This window comes from Pituophis catenifer, unplaced genomic scaffold (genome assembly GCF_029215685.1).
Source record: "Pituophis catenifer annectens isolate HBS135680 unplaced genomic scaffold, rPitCat1.0.hap2 SCAF_1, whole genome shotgun sequence".
Lineage (NCBI taxonomy): Eukaryota > Metazoa > Chordata > Lepidosauria > Squamata > Colubridae > Pituophis > Pituophis catenifer.
Window position 1 is genome coordinate 312,365,798 of NW_027256881.1, and position 20,935 is coordinate 312,386,732.

General features: G+C 37.0%; 1 protein-coding gene across 1 annotated transcript in view; it reads left to right on the plus strand.

The window, feature by feature from the left end:
• WDR25 (WD repeat domain 25) overlaps positions 1-10,830 on the plus strand; it is a 63,329-nt gene extending 52,499 nt beyond the window's left edge. Inside the window, 3 exon segments of the mRNA XM_070931560.1 lie at positions 3,390-3,560; positions 8,590-8,730; positions 9,556-10,830. Of these exon segments, the coding sequence (XP_070787661.1) occupies positions 3,390-3,560; positions 8,590-8,730; positions 9,556-9,777 (534 nt within the window). The 3' untranslated portion in view covers positions 9,778-10,830.
• Positions 10,831-20,935: the final 10,105 nt, after the last annotated feature.

Genomic DNA, 20,935 nt, shown 5'->3' on the forward strand with positions numbered 1-20,935 from the left:
CATTAGCAAAGATGTGGGAACCTGTGGGCTACATGTGGGTCTGAGGTATCTTTTCTACAATCCTTGGAATAGAAACATGTTCCTAACATGAAATTTGGCACCAAATAACAATTTGACAAGATTTTTCATAGTTTTCCCGTGAAATAAAGTGTGTCTCTTGTCCCTCAGATGAATAACAGTTATTGTCTTTTATAACAGCATATCCAGAGCTCCTAGAAGGAGAGGTGCATCTATCATCAAGCAACAGAATAATTATTCTTTGTCCTTTAGAGTAACTCTAACTTTGGCTTCATCACTATGATAAACTTCACTTGAATAAATTTGTGTATGCTGCCAGGATTTTTGACTGCCTCATTGTCTTTTCCAGATTGGATGCAGCCAATTAGCCCCAACATGGAATTACATTTCTGTTTATTACATTTAACATTTCAGTAGATATAGTTGCCTTTGAAGTGATTTCACTTATAAATGGTTTTGATATAATAGGAGGCATTTTTCTGGATAAATATTCCATGTGTTTGTTTCATTTAAACATTTTTTTTGGTTGCCATAGGCTATACACATGCTGTAAAGTTAAAAAAGATTGCAACCCATCTTAACTTATTTAAGATTCTTTGGAGAGAGACTTAGTCAGTAATAGAGCTTGCTTTGCACGTAGACCAGGGATCTCAAACGCAAATTGTCTCGAATGCCATATTAATGCCATATTAGTTTGTTAGCCTGAAGGCTGCAACTGTGAAGTTCTATTCTTATATTGATTCAAAATCTCTAGTGAGTCAAACAGGGAGAATTTTTTTATTATTAAACATGTTATTAAACATACACCTATTAAATAAACTATTTTTCACTGCAAAACACTACTTGTGAATAAGAGCTGCATTATAGCCATTTCACTTTGATCATTTGGCTGGCAGTGTTTTCTACTAGCTAAAACACCATCTTATGTACTGTACGTGTTGGTGGGTATATTTCAAGATCATATCTAGAACAACAGAATCCAAGAAACCTGTTCTAGAACTGTCTAAATCTTCTTTGCTTGCTTGTCTCAGCATCATTTATGAGCAGCCAAGGAGGAGGTCCAGGGGTGGCTGTCTCTGTTGGACAAGGAATGGGAAAGATAGTGCCAAGCAAGCAAGATTTGTTTCTTACACAAAGACAGCAGAGAGCCACACCTGGACCTCCTCCTCGGCTGCTGCCTCCTCTTCCCCCTTGGTCAAGCCCTGTCTGCTTTGCCCTACCTGGGCCTCCTTGCTCTTCCAACCCAGAGAGTTGGTACAGTCTTAGTGCTGCTTGCTTGCAAGAAGTCTCAGGGTTTTGCTAATGTAGCCTGGCTTGCCAGGAACTACTTTTCCTGGGAAATCTGCTGAGGTAAATTGAAGTGAGACCCTCTGCTGCTGTTCTTCCAGGAGAATCTCCCATGGCCCCCTCAGAGCCCCAGCCTTTTCATCAGTATAAGTGCCTCCAAAATATTGTGAGTCTCAGAAAATGACTTGCAATCCACGGGCCACGTGATGGAGAGTCTTTATTAGGCAGTTTTTAATTCAGTCCTGGGCCACTCCACAAAAGTCTGGAGAAGAGCATCTGAAATTTTGGAAAAATGTAGCTAAAAGAACCAATCCTCTGTCTGTAAGTTACTTTATGTGTTTCCAAGATTGTGTAACAGCTTGTCCAAAAAATAAAAGAGTAAAAAAAAAGTATGTGTGGCCTATATACTAACAAACAAATCCTCTTCCTTATTATTGGTACCCTTACTCACATAGTGAGTGATGTTTATTTTCGATCTTTTATTTTTGGCCTCTCTTATTCTAGGATTTGCAGTTGCTACCGCTTTGCTTCTTTCCCCCCCTCACCTTTATGTTCTCTCTACAGCTAATTAGCTTCTGTCACTCCACTTGCTTGTCTAGCATTCTCTGCAGTTTCATGCTTTTTCCCATCTGATCTTTCTAACTTCTCTCCTTTCCAAAGATTCCTGTTGCCAAGCAACAATTTCCTGTACAATGTGTTTATTGGAGTGGTCCCTTTCAATCAGAAATCTACAAATTCTTTGTGCAGCTTGAAATCATTCAAAAATTTTGTGGCAGGTTGTTGATATGAGATGTTCCTTCCATCTCATGGAGGGTTGCATCAGGGTTGTGTTTCACCTCGGGGGGGCCGGGATGGGCGTGGCCAGGGTGAGTGTGGCCAGCATGATATCACTCGTGTTGGGGGGCACTTGTGATGGCTCGAGCGCTCTGCCAGTGAAAACAGACTCCTGAGCTCTGTTTTTGGCTGGGATGGCCTTCTGCAACCCTCTGCCAGCGAAAATGGAGCTTGGGAGATCCACAGGCAGCCTTCACAAGCTCCATTTTCACTGGCAAGGTACTGCAGGCCAGTCCTTTGCTGTTTCCAGGATGGTCCTGTGGGCCAGATGAAAACACCCCGCAGGTCAAATCCAGCCCTGGGCCTTGAGTTTGACACCCCTGCTCTAGAGACTTACATAAGTTCATTCATGGTGGTGTTTTTACTACCAAATCTTGCCCCAGTTGTAAACTCATCTGTTTATGTTAGAAATGTGACTTAGTGGAATATAGGGACAATATAGATATACAGATAGTCCTCCACTTATGACCACATTGAGCTCAAAATTTCTGTTGCTAAACTAAACAATTGTTAAGACAATTTTGTCTCATTTTATGACTTTTCTTGCCACAGTTGTTAAGTGAATCATTGCAGTTGTTAAGTTACTAACAAGGTTGTTAAATGAATGGTTTCCCCATTGAGTTTATTTGTCAGAAGGTTGCAAAAGGTGATTACATAACCCCAGGATACTGCAAAAATCATAAATACATGTCAATTGCCAAATTTTGATCATGTGACTATGGGAATGCTGCAATGGTCCTAAGTGTGAAAAATGGTCATAGTCACTTTTTTCAGTGCTGTTGTAACTTTGAACAGTCACTAAATGAACTGTTCTATTTCAAGGACTACCTATATAGATATGACCAGTGGTGGGATTCAAATAATTTAACAACCGGTTCTCTGTCCTAATGACTTCTTCCAACAACCAGTTCACCAAACTGCTCAGAAAGTTGACAACCGGTTCTCCCGAAGTGGTGCAAACTGGCTGAATCCCACCACTGTATATGACATGTCATCTGAATGGCATTAGAAGCTCAATTCTCCCATTTTATACCATATCCATCAGCTAAGAGGCAGTATTTCTTTACATTTCTTTGAGTGGCAGGTTTCATTTACCTAATCATCCTAAAATGGCCTTTTTCTATTTGTCAGAGAAGGGAAGTTGGAAATCACTTGAGAGGGTTATGCTATATTCACTTCCTGACGAAAGAAGATAGAAACATAATGAATTAACCAAAAACATTGTCTTTTTTGAATTTTTAAAACCATAGGTTATAAAAGTCTACAAAGCCACAGTTCAACAAACCTTGGACATCATGTTTCTCCGTGAAGGAAAAGAATTTTTTACCAGCACTGATGCAGTGAGCCAAGATTCAGCTGATCGTACCATCATTGCCTGGGACTTCCAAACTGCTGCAAAGATCTCCAATCAAATTTTTCATGTGAGATAGATATTTACTTTCTTATTTATTATGAGAGTTCCTATATTTCCATATATGAAAAATTTATCATGAACAGCAATCTGTTTGGGAAGCAGTTGAAAGAACTTTGTTGTGTTTCTAAAATGATCACAGAATAGGATGACTTTAGAAAACTCAAGTACAGCCCAAAGTCAGTTGAACCTCTGTAGAAACAGCATAGTAGTCATGTACTTCAGTTCACTGCATGTTTATTTGGAATGTTTATCTACCCCAAGAAATGTCTTGGAATTGTAATTTTAACAAAGCTGTGATCTTTGATTTAAGACATTATTATTGTGCCAGGAAAGTAAAGCTTTCTTTGTCTCAAACCATCTACCCAAGTATTAAAGATATCTTCAGAGGGCTTTCTCTAAGTCTACATACTATCAGAAGCTAAGCAATTGGTTTTTGGAATGACACCTTTTTTTTTTTTTTTGCATAAACATTTTCTCCTGCTTTGTATCTCAAGTGAAGACCATTTTTGCTGAGTCATTTGCAGACAATTGTATTGTAATCTGCTTCCCACCGCCTTCCCATGATCCTTATTTGAACTGCTTTTCTTTCTGTAGTCCCTGATGGTAGTGTGTGATCTTCAAAAGTTGAACAAGGTCAGAGCTGATTAAAACTTGGCGGAAAAACCATCAGAAATCGTAAAAAAAAAAAAAAAAAAAAAAAAAGAGAGAGAGAGAGAGAGAGAGATTGAGATTTGGGAAATATAAGGCAGAGAGGAAGGAAAGGTTATTTGGGGACTTTCTCACAGAATGGATAATTATTCTTTTGTTGAAGAAAAGTCTTTCACAAATGAAGGCAAATATACATACCCCAGGATAATGTTGCAAGATTAAATCTGGGTCAGTTACTGGGACCAGAGATTTACTTTTCCGAGCTTTTTGACTCATGGTGGAGGGCATCTTCAGGGAACATTTCTCTACTGGAATATGTGCTTTGGGTTATTCTGTGAGTTGTATTAATGGGCTGCCTTCCTATTGGTTGATTGGTGTGTTGATGGCTGGCAATTGGTTGTTTCTTTGTAACCACCAGCTTATCAGGTACTTAGGAGCAGAGGGTTTGGCAGCACAAGGAAACAACAGCCAATCGCCCGCCATAAACACAGCAATCAGCCTATAGGAAGGCACCATATAAATACAATTCACAGAATAGCCCAAAGTACATACTGTATGTCACAGAAGTGAGTACACCGCGTCACATTTTGTAATTTCATGTTGACAACACTGAAGAAATTACACTTGGCTACAATGTAAAGTAGTGAGTATACAGCTTGTATAACAGTGTAAATGTGCTGTCCCCTCAAAATAATGCAACACACAGCCATTAATGTCTAAACTGCTGGCAGATGATGAGAAAGACTGTTTGAGACCTGTTACAATAAAGGCAGACTAGTTAATATTGAACTGGAGAAACAAATATTTTAAAAAAGAATTCTGCATACTAAACCGTTTAAAGATAGTTTTTAATTTTCTTTGATGTATGTAGGCTGTGCCCCCTGTGAGACTTGAGAGATATTTGAGGGTTTAGAGCCCTTCTCCCTGGCATCCAAAACTCATATCCTTCTATTAAAAAAAGAATATACGGCAGTGTTGTATATGCATCATGCCCGCATGATTGCTTCACTCATGCGTGTGCGCACTCTTCTGCGCATGCGCAGATCACCTATGATGATCCAGGTCAGTGGGCGGAGCCTCCTGGTCGTGCGAACCGGTCTAAACCAGGGGCAACCCACCACTGGTATGCATGTATATACTCATTTAGAGAGCCTTATTTCTGTGTCTTGTTGAAGGAAAGATTTGGAGCTTTAGAATAACTAAGGCATTATCTACTGTCAAGCCTAAACATGTGAAGAAGACTTCTTTGAAGATGCTGTCCATTTAATGATTTTAAAAAGAGGTCTTATACATTCCTTAGGGAAGGATACTAATCTCAATTATAGCCGAACCTCTGTATAAAGTCAGTGCAAGTTTAGTCTCTTTTGAAATGCAAAGAATAAAGTCAGTTGGTATCCATTCAGTTTTGAAAAGGAGAAATTCTGCCCAGGTAGAAAGTGGAGTGTATGATTTAATAACACGTTCCTATCACCATCTTCCAAGGTGGCCTTTGTCCAGTTTTGCAGATGTACAGTTCTGTGTAAAAGCTGTTGTAGTTGATTTGGCATTAGCACTTCAAAAGGAAAACAGTTCAGTGAATAAAAAACTGCAGTGTGCTCAGTTTTTGATGTATTTAGAAACTTTTACAAGATGATTTTCTCTGGAGAGGAGAATGGGGTAGTTTAATACTCTCCCCAGAGGAAGTATGAATTTGAGAAAAATATCTCATTTTATAATGCCTTGGTAAGACCATACTTGGACTACTGCATCCAGTTTTGGTCGCCACAGTGTAAAAAAAATGTTGAGCCTGTAGAAAGAGTGCAGAGAAGAGCAACAAAGGTGATTAGGGCACTGGAGGCTAAAACATATAAAAAACGGTTGCTGGAATTAGGTATGTTTAGTTTAATGAAAAGAAGGGGTAGGGGTGACATGATAGCAGTGTTCCAATAACTCAGGAGCTGCTGCAAAGAAGAGGGAGTCAAGCTATTCTCCAAAGCACCTGAGGGAAGAACAAGAAGCAATGGGTGGAAACTAATCAAGGAGAGAAGCAACCTAGAACTAAGGAGAAATTTCCTGACAGTTAGAACAATTAATCAGTGATACAACTTGCCTCCAGAAGTTGTGAATGCTCCAATACTGGAAGTTTTTAAGAAGAGATTGGACAACCATTTGTCTGAAATGGGGGTTGGACTAGAAGATCTCCAAGATCCCTTCCAATTCTTCTATTCCAGCGATGGTAAACCTTTTACCGGCACCGAAAGCCCAAACCGGAACGCACAGGCATTTACATGCATCTGCACACGCCAGTCAGCTGGTCTTCAGGTTTCCGGCACCTGCATGTGTGCCGGTCAGCTGGTCTTCGCACTGGAAACCCAAAGACCAGCTGGCCGGCAGGCACATGTCTGTTTTTCGCCATTTTTTGGGCTGTTTTCAGGTTGTTTTCTGGTGCCTGTGAAGACCAGTTGGCGCAGAAGAGTAGCTGGCAATGGTGCGCGTGCCCCCAGAGAGGGCTCTGTTCTGTTCTGTTCTGTTCTGTTCTGTTCTGTTCTGTTCTGTTCTTCTCCTCTTCTCTTCTCTTCTCTTCTCTTCTCTTCTCTTCTCTTCTCTTCTCTTCTCTTCTCTTCTCTTCTCTTCTCGACTAGACATTTTCTGGCTTCAACAAGTGGTCAAGAAGAAATGAAGCCTGGCACTTTGCATATAAAAAGCAAAGGCTCTGAAGCTCAGTTTTACAACAAACTTTGTTTAGAAACATTTTCCATTCAGATTGGGACAACTCGCTGTGGCCAACTCGCCATAGTCAACTCATTGTGGCACAACTCGCTGTGGGACAATTCAATAAGGGATAACTCAAGAGAGGGACAAATGAATTCCAGTGGGCCTTGTCTTGCTTTAGGTTTGAACCTTCTCAAGTTAGAAGTCTTCAAGTCTCCACGCTCAGGCTCACCCCAGCTTCTCTTGAGTTATCCTGCATTGAATTGTCCCGCAGGAAGTTGGCTGCAGCGAGTCAGCTGGGGCAAGTTGGTCATGGTGAGATGGATGGGGCAAGACTGCTGGCATGTTATCCTAGATCCTTTTCCATTTCTATTGTATTTGCTATTTTCAGGGATTGCTAAATTTTGCTAAAGCATTATTTTCTGTTTTTTCACAAGTCATTTTGTGTGAATTTGTAGCATCCTCAGAATAAACGTATGTGCTGTAGATAACATTAAGTATATCAGTGACCCCTGAAAATTTTCACTTATTTGGGGATGGTGAACAACAAGGGAAGGAGAAATTTCATTAATATTTCTGTTTTATTCTCCAACAGGTTAGTTTTATTTTCCAACAGGTTAGGAATAGAGCCAAAATGAACTTCCTCAGATCATTCCTGACTGAGAAATTTTTGCCCAGTTAATACTGAATACAGTGATATTTTCATACAGATATGTTATTGAGAGAAGTTGAGGCCTTAAAATAAATTAATAGGAGTCAAAGTCATAGTAACTACTTTCTTCATTAATAAGTATTGCTTTGTGTCTCAGATGGTTTACTCTGTTGTGATAAAATGTAGGAGGTTAGTAGAGTTCATAAAATATTATCCACAAGGATTAAGTAAATCTGCAATGGTTCATATGAGCATAAGGAGAGACACACATTTTCAGAAAATGAAATCTATTTTCCAAAACATTTCAATTTATCTTAATTTTCTGTACACTCCGTTATTAGCAATATATGGAAATTCCTAGGTGAGGCAGGTGGAAATAAATTCTTTTTTTTTTTTTTTTTGCAGGGGTAGGGTGGGGGTTCAATTGTTTCAGGTTTGGTTGCAGTAGACAGACTACCTTTTTGTGCTGAGACATTGTTTGTATAAGCATTTTTGCCAGCCTCTAAAGGTTGAAGTTGGCATTATAGTGATGCAGAATATAGTGATGCACTGAATAGGAAAGGGTAAACATTTATTTGAAGGATTTGAGATTTTATTTCAAAAATAAAATAAATACATAAAATTGGAGAATTGATATTAGGACTGTGTAGCACTTTGGAAATAATTCAGAAGAGAGGTTTTGGAACATGTGGGAGCATGAGTGCAGTGCTTGTCACAACTGTGCTTTTTCTTGGAATCATGCAGTTGCTCTCTACAGCTGCCATGTGATCCTGGGGGAAGAATGGCAAGCAAGACCTTATTGTCTATCCCCTCCCTTGCATATTAGGGCATATTTTTTGGATCTGAATCTAAAGCACAATCACAATCTTTCTTGACACCCCTATATCATATTCTAAACCTGTTGTTGGATCACCAATTTTTTTGAAGGTGTTGATTTGGGGAGAATCTTGAGGGCCACAAACAGAGACTGGTATATCATATGACCTGCAAGCATTTTTGTTTGATTCAGAGTCTGTGAACATTTTCTTTCTAATTTTCTTTGCAGGAACGTTTTACCTGCCCCAGTCTTTCAGTTCATCCTAAAGAGCCTGCCTTTGTTGCTCAGACAAATGGCAACTACATGGCTTTATTTTCCAGCCTGCCACCTTATCGAATCAACAAAAAGAAGAGGTTTGAAGGGCACAAGGTATCAATGGGTTTTATTCCTTTTAGGTGCCAAATTATGTTACTGCTTTTCAATAGGGATACAATTAAATAGACTTCAGTTCTACTGTCTGTAGTTTATTTAATGTAGAATTTAAATTGCAGTAAAGCAACTAAAAGCATTATTAGTTAGTAACTAGACAATCCGTGACCCCTTGGGTCATCATTTCAGAGATATTTCCTTACCAGATTCTTCAGTGACTTCAACAATGATAGTATTTCTAACACACTGCCTTGAAAATAGTCATGTTGATCTGTATAGCAAACATATTTTATGACATTTTGTATTATGTCATAAACTGTTTTATGGTCATATTTGTCATAAAAGATTTTAGAAAATTAGCCAAATTTCAATTCCACAGGAATCCTGAGTCCCAGATTTTGGGTTTATTATGAGAGTGAACCCATTTGAGGTTCCTTGGTTTAATAATTGGTGCCTTATAATGCAATATTTCACCCAGTTAAAGGTTACAGAAAGAGAGTTTTAGTGATAGATGATATATATATATATATATATAGAGAGAGAGAGAGAGAGAGAGATGATAGAGAGAGAGAGACAGACAGACAGACAGACAGACACACACACACACACACACAGAGAAAGGCTTGTCTCATATTCAGCAACTATTGTTAACAATGACAAGTCTAAAATGGGGCCATCTTATTAAATACCTAGGGAAGTGATAAGGCCATTATGGTACAAATTGACATGTTTATTATAGTGTAAAATTTCAGGAAGCTATAGATCATATTGTAATTCATTAATGAACATCTTGATTTATTTACTCTTAATTCTTGACTCAAACAGGTTGAAGGATTTGCCGTAGGCTGTGAATTTTCACCCGATGGAACACTTCTTGTGACAGGGAGTTCAGATGGAAAAGTATTTTTCTACAATTATCGCACAGCTCAAATTCTCCGTACCATGACAGCACATAGTCAAGCCTGTGTGAATGCAGCCTACCATCCAGTCCTTCCATCGCTCCTTGCCACCTGTGCCTGGGATGGGATAATCAAGATCTGGCAGTAATAGGAAAGTTAGATAGCCAACTGGCTTTCCAACTTCGTAAATATACTTTTTTTCCTTGTAGTTTCATTTCTTAGAACTTTTATGTTCTGTATAGTGGTACACCAAACGAGTGCTTCTCAACGCCAGCGACTTTATGATGTGTGGACCTCAAATCCCAAAATCCCCCAGGCAGCATGCTTGCTGGGGACTTTTGTGAGTTGGTTAACATATTTAGAGTAGCTAAGACTGAGGAATACAGTATTAAACCAATTTTACTGTAATGTGACTATGTGAGGCAGGAAATATAAAATTCTCCAGTCATGCTACATAAATAATTAATTTGCTTGGTGCCGTTTTTGACTCATACTTTGCCCTTAGCTGTTACCCTTCTCCAAAGAGTTTTTTTTTTATGCTGTTGGAGCTGCAGTATTCTTTTAAACAGCTGTTAAATATATAGCTACTACTAGCTTTCTCCAAGTTTTTGTTGCAGGGAATTAGGACAATATGAGCTAGATTGAAAAAGGAATTAAAGATTAACTGAAGCCCTAAATCTATATGTTCTGCCTGTTTTAATTGGATGTGCAATGCACAAATTTAATGGATAGAAGTAATTAAAAGAAATTCAATATCATTCCAAATTCTTCCGGCTGCCTAGATTTTTTTAATCACTCTTGTGTTACTAAATCATCACTCTTAGATTAAAACTTAACTATTCTTTAGCTTCCGTCACTGCTTTACCCTTGTACTATTACTTAATCCTGCAGGCTTTTCATCCAATTTTAATGGAGTCACACTATGCTAGAACTGGTGTAGAAGGCTTTTCTGAGTAATGTGGTTAGGGGGTCCTTGGTGCTCTCTAAGCTTGCTTGTTTTCTTACAGATGTACTAGCACTGATTATGTTGCCTAATTAGGGTAATGAAACAAGAAAACAAGCAAGCTGAGAGAGCACCAAGGATCCCTCATTTCAACCCCAAGGTACAAATATTTTCCTTTATTGGTAATGTGGTTAGGATCTGATTCTGATATCTTTATGGTCACATGAAGCTCAAAGAGATTTGGATGCTTGAGAATCTCCATAAAGATTTATGACAATATATATGTAGGTTGATACTTGCAATAAAAAAAAATCTCAACGATTTGCTTATATATAATTTTAAATAGTTTTCTTATAAACTATTTTATAACATATAACTATTTACAAACCTAGAAGCAATAGCATTTCTAGCTCCATAGCTATTTCCAGTTTGCTAAGCTCAAGGATATAGTATGCTTCTTTTCCCAAGATCACACTTTTCTTCCTGATTGGGAGCTGATATATTTAATTATAATAACAGAACAGTTTTTGTTGGTGCCTTGCATTAATGTAAAACTTACTCTGAAGGAACACATTAGTTTTCTACAGGATGTAAGAAGAGGAGAGTAAAGAGATTTGTTGCTCCATGGAAAAATATTGCAGGTAGCCCACCAGGGCCACACCTAATAATTATCTTTCACATACGGTAGCCAGGAACAGAATCACTTAAAAAATGTATCTGGTTTTTCTTTGTAAAATACAGAGTGTAATTTTATATTTTGCTAAAATGTTCAAAATAATATACATGTTACATATATAATATAATGTTACATAAAAATTAAAATTTCAAAGTACCCAAAATGTAACTTAAAAGTTTCCTGTTGTAAATATATTTTTCTAAAATACTAACTGTAAAGTACTCATTATCAAACCTCTTTGTATATTTTTATTGACTGAATGTATCTATTGATCAGCTTTCCTGTGCACAGCAAGACAAGCGTTCACTAAGATTACAGTCTTTTATTTTTTAAGTTGTTTTAATTTAACATGCATTTAATAAGTTTCATGAAACATAAATTTTAACAGAATTTTTATAATTCTTGGTCAATGATTGCCTTGTTTGAAGTTACAGTCACACTGAAAAAGTTACTTTATGACTGGTTCCCAAACTGTGACCATCACAATATCTCAATGGTCACTTGATTCCCATTTGTGCACTTTACAGCTGACTTCCAACAAGCAAAGTTAATGAAGAAGCCACCTGTGAAATTGCAAGTTGCAGTAATGAGATGATTCACTTAATGACCATGTCATTTAATGACGAAGTTGCCAGTCCCAATTGTGGTTGTTAAATGAGGACTAACTGTTCTTCCCTAGGAATATTACGTGGAGTTCTGTATTTCTTTTATTTTATTGTTTTAAGGTAATCACTTAGTGTAACACTTATCTCTGAAGAATTGTCAGAGCTACTTATAATTTAATATAAAAGCATAATAATAAAATGCCATTAAAAGAATCTTCTTCCAAAAGCAGCAACTGGGCTAACCTGAAATCTGTGGAGTTATTTTGTAGAGTGAGAGCACTTTCTGTATGCCTTTCAGTCTCAGTGTAGCTATAGTTCGAAATCCAAGAAACCAAAATTGAGATTAGATAAGGAAACCAGTGGTACCCCAAGAAGGTAGGAAAGGGCTGTGTTGTCATAAGTATATCACATCTGGGCTACAAAAATCAACAAACTATAAAGGTTACACAAGCAATCCAAACCCTGAAATACAAGTCTATTTGTATGGAAGGGAGAATACCATCTACATTAATAAATCAATAATCTTTGAACCTAAATTGTAAGATTACTACGTCCAATAGCCAATGATTTCTGTTTTCCTAATAAAGCTACATACAATCTTCTCCTAGGCTTCAAGAGGATCTTCAATTCTCTGGATCAAGTTTTTTTATATAAACTATAATTTATATAAGTATAAGGTGCGGAGGGAGGATTGAAGAGAAAGAAATTGTGAACTTTTAAAAAGTAGTGTACTTGTTCTTGTACTTGTACTTGAACTGATTTATTTATATCCAGAAAAGTACTTTACTAGTGTATAGTACTTCACCAATAATTATGGTTGGTCCTTGACTCACATTTCCTACATAGAAGTTACTGATTTAATTCTCTTGATAGAACACTTCATCACTCTGTATATACAATTCAAGTAAATGCCACTTTGGAATTATTCTAGATCAATCTCATTACCTCAACTTTTTGCAAGTAAGTTTTGGAAAATTCACAGTGTACTTAATAATGTTGCACTTCAGAGGTTGTCAATCTTTTCAGACTATGGGAACCTAGTTAAAAGAAAAATTATTGGAATCGTAGACCAAGAGGAAATGTTCCAATGATAGAATTATTTATTTAGTGTGTGGCAAAAATGTTAAACATCACATCACAATTACATTCTCAATGAGCAAATGTGAAACTGTTTACTCTCTTTACAAATTCAAAGGTAGACTCTTTATCTAGTCAATACATGATGGAGTTGCATACAGAAAGTTTCTGGGGTTTCCCTGATGTTTGGTGCTCAACAGCTTGTTCGTTTTCCTGCAGATGTTTCATTACCCAAATTAAATTTATATTTACCAACAAAGAAATAAAGGGAGATTAGTATAGATCTATTTCAAGCCATTTAGCTCTTGTCAGATAGCCATACCTTCTGAGATTCGAACCCTGGCTGCTTACATATTATGTAGATGTATTGACCTCTAAGCTACAGGCACTCCTTGCTTTGTCGGCTATACGAGGGGAAAGATGGTTTTTTATCAGGGCAACCTGGTCTACCCAAATATGGGACAAAAGTGGAAGCAGTATGCTCCGTCCCATATTTGGTTAGATCAGGTTACCATGATAAAAAACACTTAATTACCCAAATTAGGTAACAGCACTGATGATGTTACCTAGTTTGGGTAATGAAACCTCTGCAAGAAAACAACCAAGATCACCAACGACCTCTCATTTGAGCTACAAATTCTCTACAATTCTACAAATTTTCCCCATTTATGGAGGAGACTACAGTAGTGAACCTGTCATGTTGAGTCCTAGTCTTAGTGAGCATTGACTAGGTTTTATGGGGTAGATTCAGTGGTGGATTGCCCCCGGTTCGCACCGGTTCTATAGAACCGGTAGTCAAACTGGCGGGAGGCTCCGCCCACCGACCCTGACGTCATCAGAACACTTCTGCGCATGCGTGCGGCCCCATGGCAAACTGATAGTAAAGGTAAGTAGAACCCACCCCTGGGTAGATTGAATCCTTTTGGTTCAGCTGTAAAACAGGGAACATTGTGACAGTCTGGAGGAACAGTAGAGGACCATTCTTGTGCCCAGGCTGAAGCAGATAATGATATTCTAATGATAGAAATTGGCAGTAAAGCAAAAAATAAAACTGATTATTGTAAATGCAAAATTAACATTTTGAATGTGCAAAAAACAAAACTTTAATTTCACAATTAACTTGGGAGATTAATGCTTTAACCAAATAGATCAATATTCAATTATTAGGTGTGATTGCATTCCTTGGAAAAAAAAGTTCAATATTTGGAATAATTGATGCTACTTGTAAGCAGAGATCATCTTTTATACTTAGTCTGTTTCTGTGCTGGCTTGTTCTCTTTCAAAGGTATGTTATTGCAAATGGCATAAGATATTTCAGTCTTGACAGGCAATATTTTTTTTAGAAGCTCTAGCCAGAAAATCTGCATAAGGAAATGTGGTTTACAATGTGAAATTAGTTAAAGTGGATCTACGTTGTTTCTTCTTTAATGGTAATTCAGATGCAGTATAGTCAATATAATGATTCTGGACCTGGTTAATTTTTTTTTTTTATTTTAAAGGAGAAAATACACCCTTCCTGTGGCACATAAATCAGATAGATGTTATATCACCAAGGTTTTGACATTTTCCCTGAGGGAAATTTTGTTTGGAAGATTTGGAAAGCACATAAAATTATTTTAGAAATATACTCACTTCAACGTGTACCTTTAAACTGAATTGCATTCATTTGACTTTGACATTTGAATCTAGCTATATGTATACCTTGCAGTGAAATACTAGTATCATTCAGATAAGTAAATATAGCAGCCACGTATACAATCTTTTGCACCCAACAACTGCCACTCAATTTCTGCGCTAGTTCAAAAGAATGTTCCTATTAAAAAGAAATATTCTTACTGCTTATAAAAGGAAACCAATATTTGCTGTGAAACAGTCATCTCACTTCAATATACAGGAGCAATGTGTTCTCTAGACAGCACAACACAGTAAATGCCTTAGAGTTGAGTGGTCTTGCTTTTTGTAAGATTCATGATTTTAAGTGCCTTGTTGGGTACAATCCTGAGTTCTGTTGGCATGTATTACAAATAAGTGACAAGACAGCACTGATTATGCTTAATAGGCGGAGCTGTATTTTTCATGTGGGTCTCACTACCTGACATTATTCTGACTGTAACTGCTGTTCCACCATTGCATATACAGTACTGCAATACAAATGCAGTATATTTTGTGGGTTTTTTTTCCTATAAATGTAAAATAGATCAATGTAACTATTCATTTCCTGTAGTTCAGGTAGGAAAAGGTTTGCAAATAGGCATATCTTTTTCCACAGATGAGTCAGCACCAGCACAACACAACACGAGAAAGATTAATACAGCTGAAAACATTAGTGGATTTAACCATTTGAACAGAGAAACCTGTAGTACTCTTTTTAATTTCTTTTCAGAAAATTTGACATATCCTTGAGGCTATTAACAAAGAGTAGCATACACAACTGACTTTTATGAAATGTTTCAATTAATCATGCAGAGATCACCAAGCTTAAAGTTTTTAATCAACTATTCTGCAATAATATGAGCTTTACCTGCTTTTGCTATGTGATAAATGATTAAATAAGAAATTGGGCATTTTTTGATACACAAAAATGTATCAAGTGCCTTTTATTTGGAATTCATTTGAAATAACCAGGATTTAATTTCAGATTTTAATGTTTGGTGTGCAAATATCTTCATAATTTTGCAAGATTCATACGATTGTCTAATCCTTGCTCACATTCAACACACAATCCACTTGATTTGTCTTCCTTGCAGCTTCAAGCTCTCATATTTACATTTTCTGGTTTTGTGCTTGAGCTTAATTTCTCAATTCTTATGGTATAAGAATTACAATAGCACCAACACCAGCAGCATCGGAGTTTGTTTTGATTTCTTTTGTTTTCACATTTTTCTATACTGCATGCGGTTGTACCAGTGTGAAACTGATGATCCATAGCTGGAAAATATACATAACATAAATATTTATTAGGCCTAGTAAAAAAAATGCATATACGGAAGATATGACAATTTAATTCTGTGAATCTGAAAAATTATGCAGGAAAATCACCATTTGTGCATGCTCATAAAGTAGACAGTAGTGAAATTAAAGGAGAGTGTTTTATTTTTTTTGTATTTTTATATTGTTGATATCTTGCTAAAGCCACTAAGCACTCATCTTCTATCTGTGTAACTTCACAAATACAAATCTCTAGGTTTACTCTAAAGAATCCTCTTGACAGATATTTTTATAGCTTGTGCCTTCCTTGCAGGGTGGGTGTACTAATATTCTTTGTTACTTCGTAGCTGCCTGTTTGCCCTACACCACTGAGCCTATTCTTTGTTCCTGGTTTTTAGGGAAAAAAACCTTTAAAAGCCTGTGGTTAGTGTATGTGGCCAGGGAATCTTTTTTTTAGAGGAGTGAAAACCTCTTCATTTTCTGGTGCCCAATAAGATAGTCCTGATATTTTCTGGTGTTCAATACAGATAGTCCTCTACATGCAAGAGTTCATTTAGTGACTGTTCGAAGTTACAACGGCACTGACAAAAGTGACTTATAACCGTTTTTCACGCTTATGACCATTACAGCAGCCCCCATGGTCACATGATTAAAATTCAGAGACTTAGTAAACTGACTCATATTTATGATTGCTGTTAGTATCCCTGGGTCATGTGATCATCTTTTGTGACCTTCTGACAAACAAAGTCAAGGGGAAGATAGATTCACTTAATAACTGTGTTACTAACTTAACAGCTCCAGTGTTTCACTTAAGAAATGTAGCAAGAAGGGTTGTAAAATGGAGCAACTTAACAAATGTCTCACTTAGCAACAGAAATGTTAGGCTCAGGTGTGGTCATAAGTCAACTACCTATATCTGTATCTACCTTTTGCTGCCTTGTAATGAGGGTCAAACCTGCTCCTCCTCTGAGCTCCTTTGGTTATAAAGTAACTATGCTGATTGGTTACCTTATAGGCTAATTAGGTATCCTTTCTTCCACCACTACTAAAGTGAAGACTTTAAACCAGTTTCAGTCTTTCACACCAGCCCTCTGGGGAGCCAGAAGAGGATTGAAGAGGAAATCCTTGCCCCAACTTTGGACTGGCCAAACACCAAAGGGAAACCAAACCAAAACAAAACTTTAGGAATCTGTACCTCTGGCAAGCTAATAAAAGGTGACGAAAGGCAACCAGATGGAATTGTAACAAAAAAAATAACCTTTATTATAGTTCAAAAAAAAAAAGTTTCCATCAACACAAGTTTAAATTTAAAAAAAACCATAGCACAATTCTAACTCTCAACCTTGCCTTAGGTAACCACATCATCCAGCACCCAGCCACCTCTCACAGAAAGCACCCCAAGCAATTTTGTCAGAACCCCTAGGGGTCATCTGGCTGGCCTTTGATTTAAAAGGTCAGCTGCTCCCCACTAAACATACTAGTCTACGGGTGGAAGGAGACGTGTTGCTTCTGCAGCTCTTACACTTTTCATTCTGTTTCTCTTACTGCATTTAGGACAAAGTGATAACTAGAACTAAATCAGGAAAAGGGTTTTAAGCAGCAAAGAAGGAGGGAGGAACTCACTTCAGTTGACCTGTTGCTAAGCAAGCTAGAAACTCATGCTGAATTTCTAGCTTTCCTTGCTCGGAAGCAGAGATGTACTTCCAGGACTATTTCTAAGTTAATTTGGAAGAAGTCCTTGATTGTGAATGGTCTAAAAGTCTACAGGAAGGAGAATGCTATAGCATACCCGGGATATTAAATATTTAATTGGCTTTATTATGAGAGATCTATTGATTTACCCTCTTCTATCTTAGGTTAGTAACAACTTAGGTAATTGGATGTTAGTATTGCATTGTGACAGTTGTCTTCCAAGGACTGGACAGTTGTCTTCCACACCACAGCGTAGAAGATAACTACACCATACTTTAATATAGTGCACACGTGTAGGAGATGAAGAGCCTGGGAACTGAATCAAAAGGCATCAGTTTGGAGTTATGTTCCCACAAACAATTCAAATTCAAGTCCCCTTGATTTCCGTTGATTTTTATCTAGCACCAACTTACTGTTGACTAGATTCTTAAGTGTAGGCATGAGCAATATATCTTCTTAACAGAAACTTAATGTGTGGCCCTGATTCTTTGAGCCTGATATTAATCTGGTCAACTCGTCTCAAAACTTTTCATTGGACTACAATGGAAAATCCCCCAGGATGGCATCAGATCTGCAAGCTGGAGCAGCAGTTGACAATACCAGGCTCTTCTGCGGTGCCAAGATGCAAAATATGTCAGCTAGGATGCTCCAGTTGGTCCAACTTGTTGTGCATTTTAATTTCCTTTCCAATTAACTCTTTATTTAGATTTTCTCTAGAGCTCTTTAAGTTAACTAGATACATTTAAAGTTCCAAAGATTTAAAGAGATAAGCAATTGAAATATATATCAAGCTACTTTGCTCACCTGTAGGCTTGCCAAACAAAAGTACAGTATTATCATGATAAAGATTTTATAAATAGCATACCACTGGGTTTTGAGCGGAGGCCTACAGAGGAAGAATAATGGAATTTGAAGCTAGAAAAAGGAAGCACTGTCGGATGGGAGACAGGTGGTAAAAATTATCAAGGATTTTTTTTTTCTTCCTGCTGTCATCACTGTTGTCTGCCTTTCACACGCATATATTTTTAATTGTACTGGGAAATAATTGTCTGTAACCTGAAAGGAAACAGCTCAAATTTAAAATGACCCATTTAAAAAAGTAAAATTGGACAGAAAAATATCATGTCTTTATCACCACAGTCTTAGGTAATTTAAGATGACTTTTGATCTGTTCACATTTATTTTTTTTTGTCTTAATAACAAGAGTACATTGCTTTTAATCTGTAAGCTCTCAGTTATAATGATTTGTAACACCTACATCATCATAAGTTTCCTTCTCCCTTCTCCTCAGAATACTTTCTCCCAAAAACTTGAAAGTTATGCAAAGCTTGGTTAATGGTACAGAACACTTTACTAAGCCCTTAAATCTCCTATCTATCTGGAAGAATGTTCTTTGCCAAAACTGAATCTGGCTGTCTGGTATGAACATCTAGAAAGGGTCTTTGAGAACTCCCAATTTAAGAAGCACTCAAGATCTGGAATAGATGGTCCTACACCGTGAAATATTCTGCTGTAGGGATGCTCGACCCCATCCTTTCTTGTATTTTACAAATAACTAGAAACCCAACTATTCCAAAGTGTTTTCTCCCCTAAATACTTGTAATACTTCCATTTGGAGGGGAGGGTGATTTATGCTCAAGCAAGGAACATATGTAACAGCCTTTTTTGTTTTGCTTTTTGGCAGTCAGCATCGAGAAGTGCATTACACTATGTACATGGATCTGTTCTTGAATATCATAGTATATAGTCATTGATATGTCTATCCTCAAATAATTTATCCAATCACTTAAAAACACACTGATAGTCATTGCCTGGCATGTGCATTGAGTTCCAAAAGCTAATGGCTGAATTTGATAAAGAGTAAAAATATCATACATATTTAAATATTTATATGCTACCCTTTATTATGTCAGAATTGTGGGGCAGTGCATAATTATATTACAGTGTAATTCTAAGCCTTCTTAGTAAACTTAACAGACATGGCATAGAAGGGCAAGTTCTCTTGCGATAAGCAATTGGCTAAAGAAAAGAAAACAGTAGGAGTGAATGTCTGTAGAGATTCTCAGTTATCCAGGTATGGTTGCCTCCTGAAAAAAAAAAGGATCCTCTCTGTCCTGGGACTGGTATTTTATAAGTTATCTAGAATTGGTGTGAATAGTGAAATAAGCAAGTTTGCTGCTGACACTAAATTGTTCAAAATAGTAAAAACAAGTTACTGTAAAAGCTTCAAAATATCTCTGCATATTAGAAGACTGGATGTCAAAATGACAGTGTCATTCAACATCAGCAAGTACAAAGTGGTGAAATATTGGTGCCAAACTACTCATACAAACTAATGTTAGTAATGATGACTGATGAGGAAAGAGATCTTGGAGTAATGATAAACCATTCAATAAAGACGTCAGCATCTACTAAAATAAAGGCCAACAATTTGTTAGAGATAACAAAACAGGAATACCAGTCTGATAATGCCCTCAGATAAATTAATGGTGCATCTCATCTGGAATGTTGTGTGTTATTCTGGTCACCGCACTTCAAAAAAGATATAATGAAACTAGAGAAGGTTCAACTAGGATTATCAAGAACTGAAGCAGCTTTCCTATTATAAAAGCCTTCCATCCTTTCGAGGTAGGTAAAATGAGGACCCAGATTGTGGGGGCAATAAACTGACTTTGTATAAAAAAGAACACCGCTGGGGGGGGGAAAGGTATATACAAGTAGGTATATAGTAAGTAAGCAGGTATATACAAAAGTATGAAGGCTATTGCTTAACGCATTGTAAGCCGCCCTGAGTCTCCAGAGAAGGGCAGCATATAAATTGAACCAATAAATAAATAAATAAATAAATAAATAAATAAATAAATAAATAAATAAATAAATAAATAAATAAATAAATAAATAAATAAATAAATAAATAAATGGTTGTCATATTTGGGATTTTTTTTATCTAGAAAGTAAGTGAATGGCAGTCAATATAAATGAGGTGTACAAGATTATGCATGGTGTGGATAAGGTGGACAAGGAGAAGCTATTTTCCTTTTCACAAAATACAGTATTAGAATCAGAGGTCACCCAATGTAACTGAATCCTGGAAGCAACAGATAAAGGTGTTTTCTTTTGCACATGTAATTAAACTTTGGAATTCAATTAACATGAAAAGTGGTGCTGACTAAATGGGCTGATGTGGATGTTCATTCACAATCACATGAGAAAAAGAGTAATAGTAAACAAGGTTCACAATAAAAACATGGCAATATTTTGAATTCAATATAATTTAATGTAATCGGAAAAAAAAGAAAAGAAAAAAAAATAATACAAGTGTATTTCTTCATGAACTAGTGGAACCCCAAGTCTTCAGGAGTTTGCATGGCATCTTTCTCTGGGT